The 15,433-nt window shown below is 38.5% G+C and overlaps 1 protein-coding gene across 7 annotated transcripts in view; it reads right to left on the minus strand.

The window, feature by feature from the left end:
* Positions 1-15,433, minus strand: part of ESR1 (estrogen receptor 1) — a 441,625-nt gene that overhangs the window by 31,670 nt on the left and 394,522 nt on the right. For 6 of the 7 annotated variants that reach the window (XM_074397268.1, XM_074397267.1, XM_074397266.1 and 3 more), the window contains one exon: positions 6,332-6,465. The exons of the other annotated variant lie outside the window; for it this stretch is intronic. In XM_074397268.1, the coding sequence (XP_074253369.1) occupies positions 6,332-6,465 (134 nt within the window). The remainder of the gene's footprint in view (positions 1-6,331; positions 6,466-15,433) is intronic. 7 annotated transcript variants of the gene reach the window in all.

Here is a 15,433-nt window from a genome sequence, read left to right on the forward strand (position 1 = left end):
TTCAAAAAAATCAATAAATCCAGGAGCTGGTTTTTTGAAATGATCAACAAAATAGATCACTAGCTAGACTAATAAAAAAGAAAATAGAGAAGAATCAAACAGATGCAATAAAAAATGATAAAGGGAATATAACCACTGATTCCTCGGAAATACAAACTACCATCAGAGATTACTACAAACAGCTCTATGCACTTAAACCAGTAAATGTGGAAGAAACAGATAAATTCCTAGACACTTGTACACTCCCAAGACTAAGCCAGAAAGAAGCTGAAACCCTGAATAGACCAATAATAAGGTCTGAAGTCAAGGCAGCAATTAATAGCCTACCAACTAAAAAAGGTCCAGGTCCAGACAGGTTCACAGCTGAATTCTACCAGACATACAAAGAGGAGCTGGTACCATTCCTGTTGAAACTATTCCAAACAATAAAAAAAAGAGGGAATCCTTCCCAAATCATTTTATGAGACCAACATCATCCTGATACCAAAACCTGGCAGAGACACAACTAAAAAAGAAAACTACAGGCCAATATTCATGATGAACATTGATGCAAAAATCTTTAATAAAATACTGCCAACTGAGTCCAACAGCATATCAAAAAGCTTATCCACCACAATCAAGTAGGCTTCATCCTGGGGATGCAAGGCTGGTTCAACATATGCAAGTCTATAAATGTAATCCATCACATAAACTAAACCAAAGACAAAAACCACATGATTATCTCAATAGATGCAGAGAAGGCCTTCAACAAAATTCTACAGGCCTTTATGCTAAAAACTCTCAATAAACTAGGTATCAATGAAATGTCTCAAAATAATAAAAGCTATTTATGACAAACCCACAGCCAATATCATACTGAATGGGCAAAAGGTAGAAGCATTCCCTTTGAAATCTGGCACTAGACAAGGATGCCCTCTCTCACCACTCCTAGTCAAGATAGTATTGGAAGTTCTAGCCAGAGCAATTAAGCAAGAAGAAGAAATAAAGGGCATTCAATTAGGAAAAGAAGAAGTCAAATTGTCCCTATTTGCAGACAACATGATCGTATATTTAGAAGACCACATCATCTCAGCCCAAAACCTCCTTAAGCTGATAAGCAGCTTCGGCAAAGTATGAAGATACAAAATTAATGTGCAGAAATCACAAGCATTCCTATACACTAACAATAGACAAACCGAGAGCCAAATCATGAGCAAACTCCCATTTACAATTGTTACAAAGAGAATAAAATACCTAGGAATACAACTAACAATGGATGTAAAAGATCTCTTCAAGGAGAACTACAAACCACTGATCAAGGAAATAAGAGAGGCCACAAACAGATTGAAAAACATTCCATGCTCATGGTTAGGAAGAATCAGTATTATGAAAATGGCCATACTGCCCAAAGTAATGTATGGATTCAATGCTATCCCCATCAAGCTACCACTGGCCTTCTTCACTGAACTGGAAAAAACCACTTTAAACTTCATATGGAACCAAAAGAGAGCCTGCATAGACAAGGCAATCCTAAGCAAAAAGAAGAAAGCTGGAGGCATCACGTTACCTGACTTCAAACTATACTACAAGTCTACACTAATCAAAACAGCATGGTACTGGTACCAAAACAGAGATATAGACCAATGGAATAGAATAGAGGCCTTGGAAGTAATGCCACACATCTACAACCATCTGATCTTTGACAAACTGGACAAAAACAAGCCATGGGGAAAAGATTCACTGTTTAATAAATGGTATTCGGAAAACTGGCTAGCCACGTGCAGAAAGCAGAAACTGGACCCCTTCCTTACACCTTATACAAAAATTAACTCCAGATAGATTAAAGACTTAAACATAAGAACTAACACCATAAAAACCCTAGAAAACATAGGCAACACCATTCAGGACATAGGCACAGGCAAGGACTTCATGACTAAACCACCAAAAGCAACAGCAACAAAAGCCAAAATAGACAAATGAGATCTAACTAAACTTAAGAACTTCTGAACAGCAAAAGAAACAATCATTAGAGTGAACTGGTAATGAACAGAATGGGAAAAAATTTTGCAATCTACCCCTCTGACAATGGGCTAATATCCAGAATCTACAAAGAACTAAAGCAGATTTACAAGAAAAAAACAAACAAACTCATTCAAATGTGGGTGAAGGATAAGAACAGACAGTTTTCAAAGGAAGACATTCATGCAGCCAACAAACATATGAAAAAATACTCATTGTTATTGGTCATTAGAGAAATGCAAATCAAAACCACATTGAGATGCCATCTCATGCCAGTTAGAATTGTGATCATTAAAAAATCTGGAGACAACAGATGCTGGAGAGGATGTGGAGAAATAGGAACACTTTTACACTGTTGGTGGAAATGCAAATTAGTTCAACCATTATGGAAGACAGTATGGCCATTCTTCAAGGATCTAGATATAGAAATTCCATTTGACCCAGCAATCCCATTACTGGGTATATACCCAAAGGATTATAAATCATACTTTTATAAAGACACATGCACATGTGTGTTTGTTGCAGTGCTGTTTATGATAGCAAAGACCTGGAACCAACCCAAATGCCCATCAGTGATAGACTGGACAAAGAAAATGTGGCACATATACACCATGGAATACTACGCAGCCATTAAAAAACGACGACTTTGTGTTCTTTGTAGAGACATGGATAAATCTAGAAACTATCATTCTCAGCAAACTGACACAAGAACGGAAAACCAAACACTACATGTTCTCACTCATAGGTGGGTGATGAACAATGAGAACACTTGGGCACAGGGAAGGGAACAACACTCACTGGGCTAGGTTGGAGGTGGTGGGAATGGGAGGGGAGGGACAGCAGGGGACAGGGAGGATGGGGAAGGATAACACTGGGAGAAATGCGTAATGTAGGTGATGGGGTGGGGGGGGTGGTGAGCAGGGGGATGGAGACAGCAAACCACCATGGCATGTATGTATCTATGCAACAATCCTGCAGGATGCAGGATGTGCACATGTACCCCGGAGTTCAATGTACAATTTAAAAAAATGCAAAGAAAAAAATCCACACAACGGTGACATTCATTTTTGTATATCTGGCACAAAGCCCAAAGTAGGAACTTAATAAATATTGAATTATTGGTAGTGAATGAAATCAACCAACTAACCAAATGCTAGGTTAGTTGTGTGGTACTGACTCTAGAATTGAAATAGACTAGAAAGGAAATTCATAATGGACTGGGGTAGTAGCAAAACTTCTGAATAAGGTGAGCTGGACCTAGAAAAATGAGAACTATTTGAATTATTATGCAGGAAAACTGAAGTCCTATTGGGCAGAAGGGATACCATGGGCAGGCCCAGAGCCTCTGCTGAGGCCCCCTTTGCAGCTCCAGCTCCCATCCTTCCTGCATGGCTGCTGCTTTACAGGCTTTTGCCCTGAGCCCATCGCTTCTGATCTGATTTGCCCTATCCTTGAGCTCTGTCCAACTAGTTCTCAGAATGTCTTGAAGTTGGCATCTTCAGATTAACCAGGAATGCCTCTCTCCTTTGGTGTGGAGTGGAAAAACAAACAATGTGTGTCCTATGGATGATTCTGGGTTTTTGCAAGCAAAGTAATAAATTATTCTAAATGGGGCAGAAATGATGACGAATATCTCCCACTCCCAAGAAGCTGTAAAGATGGCTTCCCATGGAGATTTTGGCAATTGAGAGACCCTCTCCAAACTTCCAGAAAGACATTCCGAGCAGGTCCTCACAACAACTTTTCACTTCCCCTTACGCCTCGGCCAAAATAGCGGGGCCAATGTAAACCCAGCCTTCTCAGACCTTGGCGACTGGGGCTCAACACAAAATCCTGGGTTCCTCCACACACTGAGGTTTTGTTTCCCAGTGTCAGAAAGGCATCTTCTAGCTCAGGTTTCCTGAAGCGTTTCCAGCTTGGCTCCTGTCAGAGATTCCTTAGTCAGAGTCACTTGGTAATTTGTCTCATGATAGGTAGAGCTGCCCCATATCAGAGCCATGAATTGGTTGGGTTTTTAGAAAAATTCGTATCCTCAGTTGTGGGAAAAAATTGTTGATTGTGGCATCCTTCATCTAACCAATTACTTTTTTATTCTGAAAATGGCTCCTAATGGCGCTTCATTGTGTGTCAGAGTCTTGTCCTCTTTGATTCTGTTTTTCAGGAACAATAGGAGACACGAAGAGTCCTGCTCAGCAGCAGAGCCGCTCTTCTGCAGCACAGCTCACTTTTGTAGGGAAAAGAGTGATTTCGCTTTGTATAGGGTTGTTTGCTTACTGCTCTCCTGAGCCAGCAGTACCGTCCTTGATAGAAAAGAGGAGCTGCCAGCCACTCTGTTATCTCATGAAAAAGACAACTGTAAACTATGTCAGCATACAGTGCCTTATATTTCTACAATAGCATTTCTGCCCTTCAAGAGCAAAGAAGTGCAAAGAAGATCCTAAGAAAGAAGTGAAGGAACAAGGATGGAGTATGAAAGTTTAACTAGTCTGAGAAGGAGGCAGACGGAGGCCAAATCCTGCAGTGGGAAATACAGTCTTGAGGTTTGGGTACCAGTCTTCAATAAAATACTTTCTTGTGAGGACTGAAAGTCTTTTCCCTGTGGATTGTAAAAACCTTGGGTCTATAAATCCAATGTTTTCATGGCCAAAATCCTGATTTTTTTTTTGTATAATAGTTTAAAAAACTCACTCTGTCATAGGAACAGGCACAAAACAATAATGCAGGAAAAGGATATGGATCTGGAGAAAATAAATTTTTATTACCAAGATCAGAGCATCCATTTGTATGGATCATCCAACTCTGGCTAATTTTACTTCCTGTCTGCGGTACTTTGTTAAACTGTGGGGTGGGAGTCTTAACACTTGATAGGCCTGGCTTCCCTGAAGTTCCCAGATTGCCCACATGAAAGCTGTCCGCATGTGCCAGCCCTCCACTGAAGAAGGCACAGGTTCAGGACCTGGCACCATGCAGCTGAGTGGCACTGCTCCCAGAACTCTCATCCAGTAAAGAGCCATTGTGGAATCTGGACCCTACAATGTACAGGACAAACGACTGAAATGAAAAGCACAATGCATGTGAGTGGAACCAGAAACTTGAATGGAGTGGTAATCACTTCCTTAATGTCGATCATATTATTTTACATGGGACTTCATTCTGTAATTCAGTCCTTGCCTAGTGTAATAGTACATATTTCCATTTATCAGTTGATAAGTGAGAATGATTACTGTGACAGCCATTAAGCAATGCCAGTTACTAGCAGCGGTGGGGAAGAAAAGTGGAAAACTATGGGAAGGGATTGGCACTCATCAGAAAGAGACAAAAACACATGGAAAGAGAAGGAAGTGCTGATTCTCTATGTTTGTGATCAATACAAGCTGCAGTTCAGCTGTTGAGGAGTTTGAGACTGTGTCTACTGGTATAAGAAACTAAGCCCCAGGGCTTCAAAATAGCTGTGATTTCTATGTGAGAATGAGGGACAAGTCACGAAGTGGGGTTAGAGCCAGGGGAAAAGGTCGAGCTTAAAGGGATTGCTGTACAGCTGACACCCAATGTGAGCATGGGTGCTTAGATAGTTAACGCTTAGATCCAAATACCAAGAGGCTGAGTGGAGTCAGGGCACTAATTCAGGCTGAACCATAGTTTCCATCAGGGTGATACAGAGTGACTCTTTATACAACAACCAACCTCACTACATTAAAAAAAAAAAAAAAAAAAAAAAAAAAAAAGATGCTGCTCTTTGCTAAGCTTTCTCAAACAAATAAATATGAAGGGACAGTGGAATGAGACTTCATAGACCAAATGGAAAATGCTCTTTCAGCTGGACAATTTATCGCATTCCGCATTCTTCTGTTTTAGAAACAGGTTTTTCTATCTCCAAGCCGACTATATTTTTAGCTAATCAGTTTTGACCAGAAACACGGTCTGTCTCAAATAGCCTTCTTTCTTTACTATCTGGAGCCTGGAATTGGTCACAATGTCTTAGCAGAGTTACTTGGCCTACTTATTTACAGACATAATATAACTATCAACTAATATATGTCTATATACATGTACCATTTGAATGAAAACATCCTCATATCTGTGAAAGCATACAAATATTTCAGCTCAAAGGCCATTTGATTCAAAGCCAAATTACAATTTTTCATGTGTCTACTTGGCTAGCATGGTTCTACCCCATAAGTAAACTGCAATGTTGGTAGGTTGTTTTAAATGTGTGTCAGTAGTTTCTTTCCATATATGACATTATGCTTTTGGAATGGGTACATCGTATCTGGTTGAAAAATACAAATAAATATTTCATCCAGCATTGAATTCTCTTGTGTTATCAACTCACCAGAATTAAGCAAAATAATAGATTTGAGGCACACAAACTCCTCTCCCTGCAGATTCATCATGCGGAACCGAGATGATGTAGCCAGCAACATGTCAAAGATCTCCACCATGCCCTCTACACATTTTCCCTGGTTCCTATTCAAACATAACAACAACAAAAAAAGATTAAAAACCAGAAAATCTTCCACAAGACATGAAAAGGGTTCACATTCATAAAAATCTACTGATTCTAAATCTTTAATAAAAAAACGTTGTCTTCATGAAGCATGAACATTCATTTGAATTCTAGAAGGTAAAACAAAAAATAATTTCCCATCAATAAAACATTCTCATTTCAACTTCTTAGAAGAGGTAGATAGTTCATTCCTAAAGTCAGCAATGTTGAATATGGAATTTTTCAACCTATGAGTAATTGAAAATGATCAAGATTTGGGTAAATGATTTCTCTAATACATGTGTATTGATCTGCTACTATATTCTAGACAATGTGGTAGCTCTAGGAATAAAAACAGTGCCTCAGCCCAAGATGCTCACGGCCTGAACCAGTATAACAAGTCCTGATAGATGTGTTTTGTAGTGTTTTTGAAATACAGGAACAACTACAATAACTATGGCTGGGCTGAGCCCATTGGTTTGTAGGGGATGGTATGTAAGGATTCACCTAATAGGCAGTATTAGAGTGGACACTTTAAGATAATGTAGGGTTTCATCAAGCAGAGGTATGAATGCCTCCTTGGAAGAGAGTCCTAAACATGGGAGGAGGAGCAGCATGAAAGAACATAGAGTGGTGTGTTAGAGGTCAGGAGATGGCAGAAAATAAAGTCAAATCATGACATTCTTAGAAGTTCAGGCTTTTACCCTTGGCATCAAGAATTTAGCATTAGTAGTTGCAACTATTAAATAAGCAAACCAAAGGTTTGTAACATGTAGTATTTAAAAATGTGTGTCCATATATTTTCCACAGGGTTGTTGAAGAATTTTAGAGAGATATTACACGTGAAAGGAATGCATTCTTTTTTCTTTTTTATCACGAGTTAAATTTTGGCACAATGTGTTTAAGGGAGTCAGAAACAAGTTAAAAAATTCTATGCATGCACAAGTATGTATTTGTGAAATATATAAACATTTAAAATATGAACACTAAACACATTGTTTAGCACCTTGTTTTGTTTCTAGTTAATAGATCTTGGAGATCTCCATCAACTTCTTTTGACAGCTCAATATGTTTTCACCGAACAGAACGCTAAACTTTCTTTAATCACTTTTTTCTTGGGTGACATTTGTTTGATTTCAAGTATTTTGTTGTTACAGACATTTCATTCAATGACTATCCTTATGTTTATGTCTTTGGATACGTGTACAGATAGCTATAGAATACATTTTTAGAAGTAGAATTGCTAGACAAAAGGGCTTATATATTTTAAATTTTGATAGTTCAAACATTGCTTTCAAATAGCTTGTAAAATAGACTGTTGATAGGAGAATATATTGGTATAGGCTTTATCTGTACTGCCTACTCTTGTCCTTTGCCCCCATTTTTCTGTTATTTGTCATGTTCACATAGATTTTTAAGAGTTCTTTAAATATTACAGTAATAAGCCATTTGTTATATGTATTTTTAATTGTTTTTCTTATGGTTTTTTTATGTTTTTTCTTCTGATTTTGTATCTGGTAGCTTATTCTGCAAAACATTTAATAGAGAATTAAATTTATCAAACTTTTCATTTATGGCTCTAGAACATTATGTCTTGCTTTAAAAGGTCACTTTCTCAATAATATATAAAAATTATCATATTTCCTTCTAGTATACTTCCATCTTTTCATGTTATATCTTTGATCTTCTGGGGTTTATTCATTTTCATAACAATTTTGTTGAAAGATAATCATATAACATATCATTTGCCCATTTAAAGAGGGTGATTCAAAGGATTTCAGTATATTCACAGTGTTGTGCAACCATTTTTGGGGGATTTATTTTGGTGTAAGGTATGAGAAAAAGATCCAATTAATATTTTTTCAAGTAGCTCATTAGTTTTCTATCTTTTTCACAGACTTTTTTTCTTTGACTAAAAAATGTTGATTACTTCTGATATATTCATTTACTTCTAAGTGGCCTCCAAGATTAGCATTATTATTTCCATTTTCCAAATGAGGGGACTAGGACGCAAGATTGTTACATTAAATCACATTGCTTATCAACCAAAGGAAAGAATTCCAACAAGAATATCTTCTCTGCCTTTAATTCTCTCTCTATTTTAATTCCTTCAACAAGATCTACTGAGAGTCTATAACATGCTAGTCCTTAGGCTCAACATTAGAGTACAGAGAAGAAAGCCATGGGCACTGTCAATCAGAAGATCTGGAATGGGAACAAGACAGACAAGGAGAAAGTCACATGCAAGACACAGGAAAAAGTCTAGAAAGAAAGCTTTTTGCATCTAACGTCAGTCTCCCCAGATTCAACCCATCTCAGTATTGAAGCAATTGTCATCCTAATTCCAATTAAAGTTAAATGAGGTTTTTATGTGAAGTGCTTAGAATGGAGTGTGGCACACAGTAAGGGCCATCTCTAAGTATTACCTATAGGTATACTGATAAATACATGGCTATATCAAGGGAGAGGTTGGCCTTTTAACTTGAAGGAATCAGAAAGAAACTGCCATGTGCATTTTGCTTTGACTGTGAAAATCTGGATGCATAGAAGCTCTATAGAAACAGAGCAGAAACTTCAAGAGCTATTCTGCCCAACATGCTGACAGGGGCTGACAGGGGCTGACAGAGTGCTCACACCAAAGGCTCCGTTGGTGTTGAGTGGAGAGAGCATACTAGAAGTGGGTTTTCTTGTCATGGAGTTGATTTTTTTTTTAAATAGTTCATCTTCTTTCTAGTGAAAAAATAAACAAGGAGAGGGGAAAATGTTTGGAGGATGAAGCTTTAAAAATAACAACTCATAGCCAAAATAGAGAAATGTTCCTTTCTCAGTGTAAAGTCTCTGTTTACTTAACAGATTGCACACCGGCAGGGGAGGAAGTCTCAGTGTGGGAGGGAGCCTGTGTTCACCTGCTGTGAGCAAAAGTTCAGTTCAGAAACTGAAAAAGTGGCGACTTAACAGTTCTTCTTTCTTCTTGTCCCTTTTCAATTGTCTCCCATAGTTTCCCATGAAGAGCTCGTTCTTAACTCTTCCAGCAGGAGTGTGTTTTTCTCAGCCTCTTCTCACTTGATATCCTATTATTCCTAACCAGCAATTATTACCTGTCAAAAATATAATGCTTCCTCTATGGCATAAATTAGGAGCTATAGACTGTGCCCTCAGAGATGGTATATACCCCAAACTCTCAATTCAGTTCTCGTGTGTGTGTGTGTGTGTGTGTGTGTGTGTGTGTGTGTGTGAGAGAGAGAGAGAGAGAGCATGTATATGTTCCTTTAGAAGATGTGGAGGGGCATATGTTGACTATTAATCATAGACATATTATGATAGGAAGACCCCAGAGCCCAGCTTCCATGCAAACATATGTGCTTCATGTTCTGACGGTGTACTTCTGAACTTTGAGGACTTCTGGGGGGATATTCAATGCAGTGAAGCTGCACTCTTCTAAGAAGTGCTGTTTAGAGGCAAGAAGAAATTTATGCTGCTATCTTCTTAAGAATAAAATCACCTTGTTTTTCAATGGGAGCAACTCAGTTGAAGCACTTCTGCTAATCAACTATTTGTATAATAAATAAAACTTACATAGTTTAATGACTCTGATTATAGTTTTGCTAAAGTATGCAAATATTGCCTGAATCTCAATGACTGGCTGATTATGTGGTACCTGTGGATCTCTCACTAGAATTATTACAAGGTGAAAAGGCTTGCCACATGAGCTAGTGAAAAGTGATTTGTCAACCTACAATCTGACACAAATCTATGTGGACTTTGAATATTAGATAGATATTTGTCACCTGCCTGAGGCAAAGAAAGTCTTCAGTGTCTACTGAGGTCATTATGCATTGTGGTTGGGGCTTCATTTTCAAAGTCTAGCCATAATATTCTACACTAACTTCAAGGAGCAAATCAGACTAGAGCATTTAGCTCAATTTCAGTGGGTATGGGTGGATCAATGGGATCAGAAATGGGGTTATTACTAAGAATCTGGAGGTAACATGACTATAAAAGACAAGATTTGTCTAAATCCATGAGGTGTTCCTGAGGCTGAGAAGCACACGGGGTAAGGAAAAAACAAGATTTATTTTTAAGGAAGTACACAGTTCCAGTCATAGATCAGGAGTAGTTTATCAAGCAGACCAGCCTATGACTCCTACTGTGAAACGTGACAGCCTGCAGTGATGAACTCCTCCATGGATTATGTCAGTCTGGTTTTCAGAGCACCTAAAAATCCCCTTGTGGAGAGCTTTGTTCTGCTACTTAACCTCTTCAAATGTGGTCCATTTGCACTTAAGTAATGGGGGAAAGGACCGGACTTGACAGAGCATTTGCTCATAGCATGTTCTGGAAGTTTCTTCTCTATAAAAATAAAAGCCTGTTTTTCAGAAGCCCCAAGGCATTTCTTCCTCCACATGGAAAATAAAGAGCTCTAATAAGGGTGTGCAGACTAAACCTTCACTTGTATACTTTCAAAAATATGCCTTGCAAAATGTAAAGTTACCCATTAGCATCTTTTTGTATGAAAGGAAACTGATAAATGGAAACTGAGAAAACCCAGGAGATCAACATAAGACATTTAGTTTAGCTGTCCTGAAGAAAAATACAATATGGTTTTAAAAAGTTAACAAATTAAGATGCTGTTCAAAATCAATAGTGGCAAGATTAGATGCATTTAAAGAGCTTCTTCATCTTCAATGCTATAAAATCTCTCAGCATGTACTCAAAATGCTGAGACTCCATAAATATTTATATGATCAAGAGGTTTACATATGCAGCTCTGAAGTATGGAAAGTGATGAAGACGGAAAATTTTAACTGATATATCTTGAAAGATGCAAAATTTGAAATGAAAGTTGTGGAGACTCTTGAGTCCAGCTGCCCAGGTTCAAATCTTGATGCCGCTATTTACTAACTTTGTGACCTTGAATCAGTTACTTAAACTCTATGTGTCTGAATGAGTATACAGACAGAAACACCACATTGTACTGCAAGTTGCAATTAAGCCATTGGGATGTGATGGTTACAAATAATTAAGCCACTGGGATTTGATGGTTGTTTGATACAACAGTTAGCCCATGTAGATTAATAAAGAAATTGGTACTGGAAGCAAATATTGCCATGAAAAAATGCTTACTTCCTAATGCCAGGTAGTAAGAAAACATAGCAAGTTAGGGCGCCCTTTTCCAATACTGCAAAATATCTTCTCTGAAAGAGCTTGGCAGATAGCTACATGCCTGGGGAAGTGGTCAGAATGAGACTGATAGTGCGTGGTGGACACTCTGGCAGCCATTTAAAGAGCTTCTTCATCTTCAATGCTATAAAATCTCTCAGCATGTGCTCAAAATGTTGAGCATATGCTGTGAGACATGCAAGAGTATTGCATGAGAGACATGAGATCAGTCAAGAACTGAATAGTTCTCAAGCAAAAATGGAAGGGAATGGAGGAAGATTAAATATAAATGGTTTTAACAGGATTAGAAGAACCAACTGTTTTCGGCCATGAAATATTAAGAGATGAAATTTAAAAGGGTCTTGAGCATGAAAGACCAAGTAAAACTTCTTAGTTGACAAACTAATTCAGTCTTGTGGCAAAGGGTGACACCAGAAGGGTATTTTCTCCCCATCCAAGCTGATTATTCCAAGTAGTCTCAAGGGAGTCACCATTAAGTCACAAGGGAAAGGCTGAAGCACTAAGAGGCAAATAAGAATATTTGCCTAGTGTGTGGTAGACACTATGGCAGCCATTAGTAAGGTATTGCAAGAAAGATATAAGATCAGGCAAGAACTGAATGGTTCTCAAGCAAAAATGGAAGGGAATGGAGCAAGAGCAAAGATAAATGGTCTTACAGGATTGGAAGAACCAACCGTTTTTGGCCATGAAATATTAAGAGATGAAGTCTCTTAATGAAATATTTCCAAGCTTATTGTTTCAAGTAGTCTTAAGGGAGTCACCAGTAAGTCACGAGGGAAAGGTCGAAGCACTAAGAGGCAAATAAGAATATCAGGCTTGTTGGTGAGGATGTGGTGAAAAGCGAACCCTTACACACTATCATTGGATATGTAAATTACTACAACCATTATGGAAATACTACAGAGGATCCTCCCAAATTAGAAATATAATTACCATTTAATCCAATAATCCCACTACTGGGTAGATATCCAAAGGTGATGAAATCAATAAGTTGAAGAGATATCTGTACTCCCAAGTTCATTGCAGAATTACTCACAATAGCCAAGACGTGGAATCAACATGGGACCATCAACAGATGAGTGGAAAAAAGAAAATGTGATATATATGTACAATGGAATGCTATTCACTCTTTAACAAGAAAGAAATCCTGTCATTTGGAACAACATGGATGAACCTGGAGGGTATTATGTCAGATGTTGCTTCCAAATGACCAAAGGGCTATAAGAAATGTCATTCCATAGCACTCTGCTTTACAGATTCTAATCATTTCCAATTGGCATGATTAGCAAAGGAACAAAATACGTAGCATTTTATGTGGGTCTCAAAAGGTTGACTGGGTGAGGAGGAAAGAAATTTCAGGAATTTCTAGGAAGATTAAATGGTATGAGAAAGGCCAAGAGGTGGAAGAAGAGAAGGCCTATTCAGGGAGTATTGAGTAATCTAGCTGGTAGAGTTTGATAGTTGTAAAGACAGAAAATGGCAAAGAGGGTTTAGTCAGACGGCAAAGAGTGGCTAATAAAAGGCTTCTGAGATGAAACGGGAGATAATGTAGAAGAGAAGCCCATTAAGAGCTTACCAGTGGGTGGCACGACCATGTAAATGCTTTTGCTGTGATTAATCTGGCATCAGTGTGCAAAGTAGTGATGGGGAGAGAGCAGAGCCTGGAAGAGACAGCAGGTAAGAGGAAGGGGAAAGAGGACATGAGACAGCACCGTGGTGATCAGGAGACATAAGGGCTATTCTGGAAATCCTTCGTTGCTCTGAAGAAAACATCAACAGATTTCAGTGCGTGATTCTCAGTGTTAGGCAATAAGGAAGAATTTAAAGACTCCTCTGGAACTGTGTGTTAGGATGGATGGAAAGATAATTTTAAAAAGCAACAAATTAGCAGAAAGAGGGAAATTCAGAGGTTTGTCATTTGCTAGTAGAAGAAAACAACTTCCTTAAAAATTGTTGAGTTTAAGATTTCACAAGACTAAGTAAACATGACGACAGAATATTGAAAATGTGGGTCTGACACTTGAGAGAACAGCACTGCATGTATCAATTTGATGAGGTTTTTTTGTTTTTGTTTTTGTTTTTTTCACTAAGAGTAGGCATCTTTTCAAATAAGCTCATTAAAATATACCTCATCTTTTAAATGGGTGCCTGGTATTTCACTGTGTTCATATGTGTTTAAGTGCTCTTATTATAGGCATTTATATTATTTCTTATTTTCAACTACAACAAACGATGTGCAATTATTCCTATACATATATTTTCTACACTTACAAAAGTATACAGACAAAAATTCCTTACATATACAATAGCAGAATCAAGGAGTATAAACATTTAACCTTTTACTAAGCATTGCCAAAATGCCTTCCAAAATGGTTATACCAATTTACACTGCCCCTAAGAGAGCATAAAATATCTGGAAATATAGATTTTGGAGATATTTGAATAGAAACAATTGAAACTGGGAAAGTGAGTGAGCTCACTGGGTGGGGGGGGGGGGTGGAGAGAAACAAAGAGATTGAGAAAGATAAAAAGGGAGAGAGCTTGAGAGAGAAAGGAGGAGACAGAGAAAGAGGTTGAGAAAGAGAGAGAGATCAAGAAAGAGGGAGAGAAAAAGGAAGAGAGAGATGAGAGAGAGAGAGAATGGGAGACAGACTGAAAAAGAGAAAGATTGAGAGACAGAGAAAAAGAGAGAGATTGAAGGAGAGAAAGATTGAAAGAGAGAGGGAGGGAGAGAGAAGGAGGAAGGGGCTAGAAACTGGCCGAGGGAGGAAATTTGGGAGGAACAGCATTTCCAGTGTGAGAGGACAAGGTGGAACTAATCAAGAGGACAAATGGTTGAATGGTCAGAGCTGTGGCCAGACGGGAGTGGCCAAGACTTTGAAGGTCAGAAGGTCCAAAGGAAAAGGTGGTAGAATGAGACAGACTAAGGGAGGGACTGATGGAGGGAAGGAGAGAGTCATGGACAACAGATGAATGCAGAGTCAATGTCATCATGGGAGAGGAATACCTTTTTCTAACTCAAGGATATGAGAAGAAATAAATGTGAATGCAGATTCTGAGAGGTTAATATTTTAGTAAGCAAATGTGATATTTTTTGCAGAGAATATGAGAAGGTAGCCTGAAGCTGGAGCCTCTAGGACCCGAGAACCATCGGTAAAAGTGGCTAGGAGCCTGCAATGGGCTAAGGCACAAACTCCTTAACAATGTCCTTGGGGTTCCGGCCCTTGTCTAATCTCTTCAAGTCCATTTCTTACTGCTCACCTTGTGGTTTATACTATGGGATACTTGTGAACAAAGGCAAGTTTTCCAGAACACTCGCCCATGCTGTCTGCTTGGATCACCACCGCCTACCCCACCTCACCCACATTCTGCCCATGGATACATCCTTCTCATCTTTCAAGGCACAGATTGGATCCAGGGAAACTTCTCTGCAGTCCACTATTCTCTACTCTTTCCTCCTTTGGGTTATACATGTTTCCTCTGTGCTGTGAGACTGTCCTTTATATCAGATTTTTTTCTGCAAAAGATACCACAGGGTAACTATTTTAGGCTTTGTGGGGCCATAACAGTCTCTGTGGCATCTACTCAATTCTGATGTCTTCATGCAAAAGCAACTGTGAACAAAACGTAACCAATGATTATGACCGTATTTATTTATTTTGTAAATAAATAAAACTTTATTTACAAAAGCAGGAGCAGGCTGAATCTGTCCTGTTGCCTATACTTGGCCCACCCCTGCCTTTGATCACTGTTCTACGTTCAGTGAGT

The sequence above is a fragment of the Saimiri boliviensis genome, chromosome 4 (assembly GCF_048565385.1).
Source record: "Saimiri boliviensis isolate mSaiBol1 chromosome 4, mSaiBol1.pri, whole genome shotgun sequence".
Classification (NCBI taxonomy): Eukaryota; Metazoa; Chordata; class Mammalia; order Primates; family Cebidae; genus Saimiri; species Saimiri boliviensis.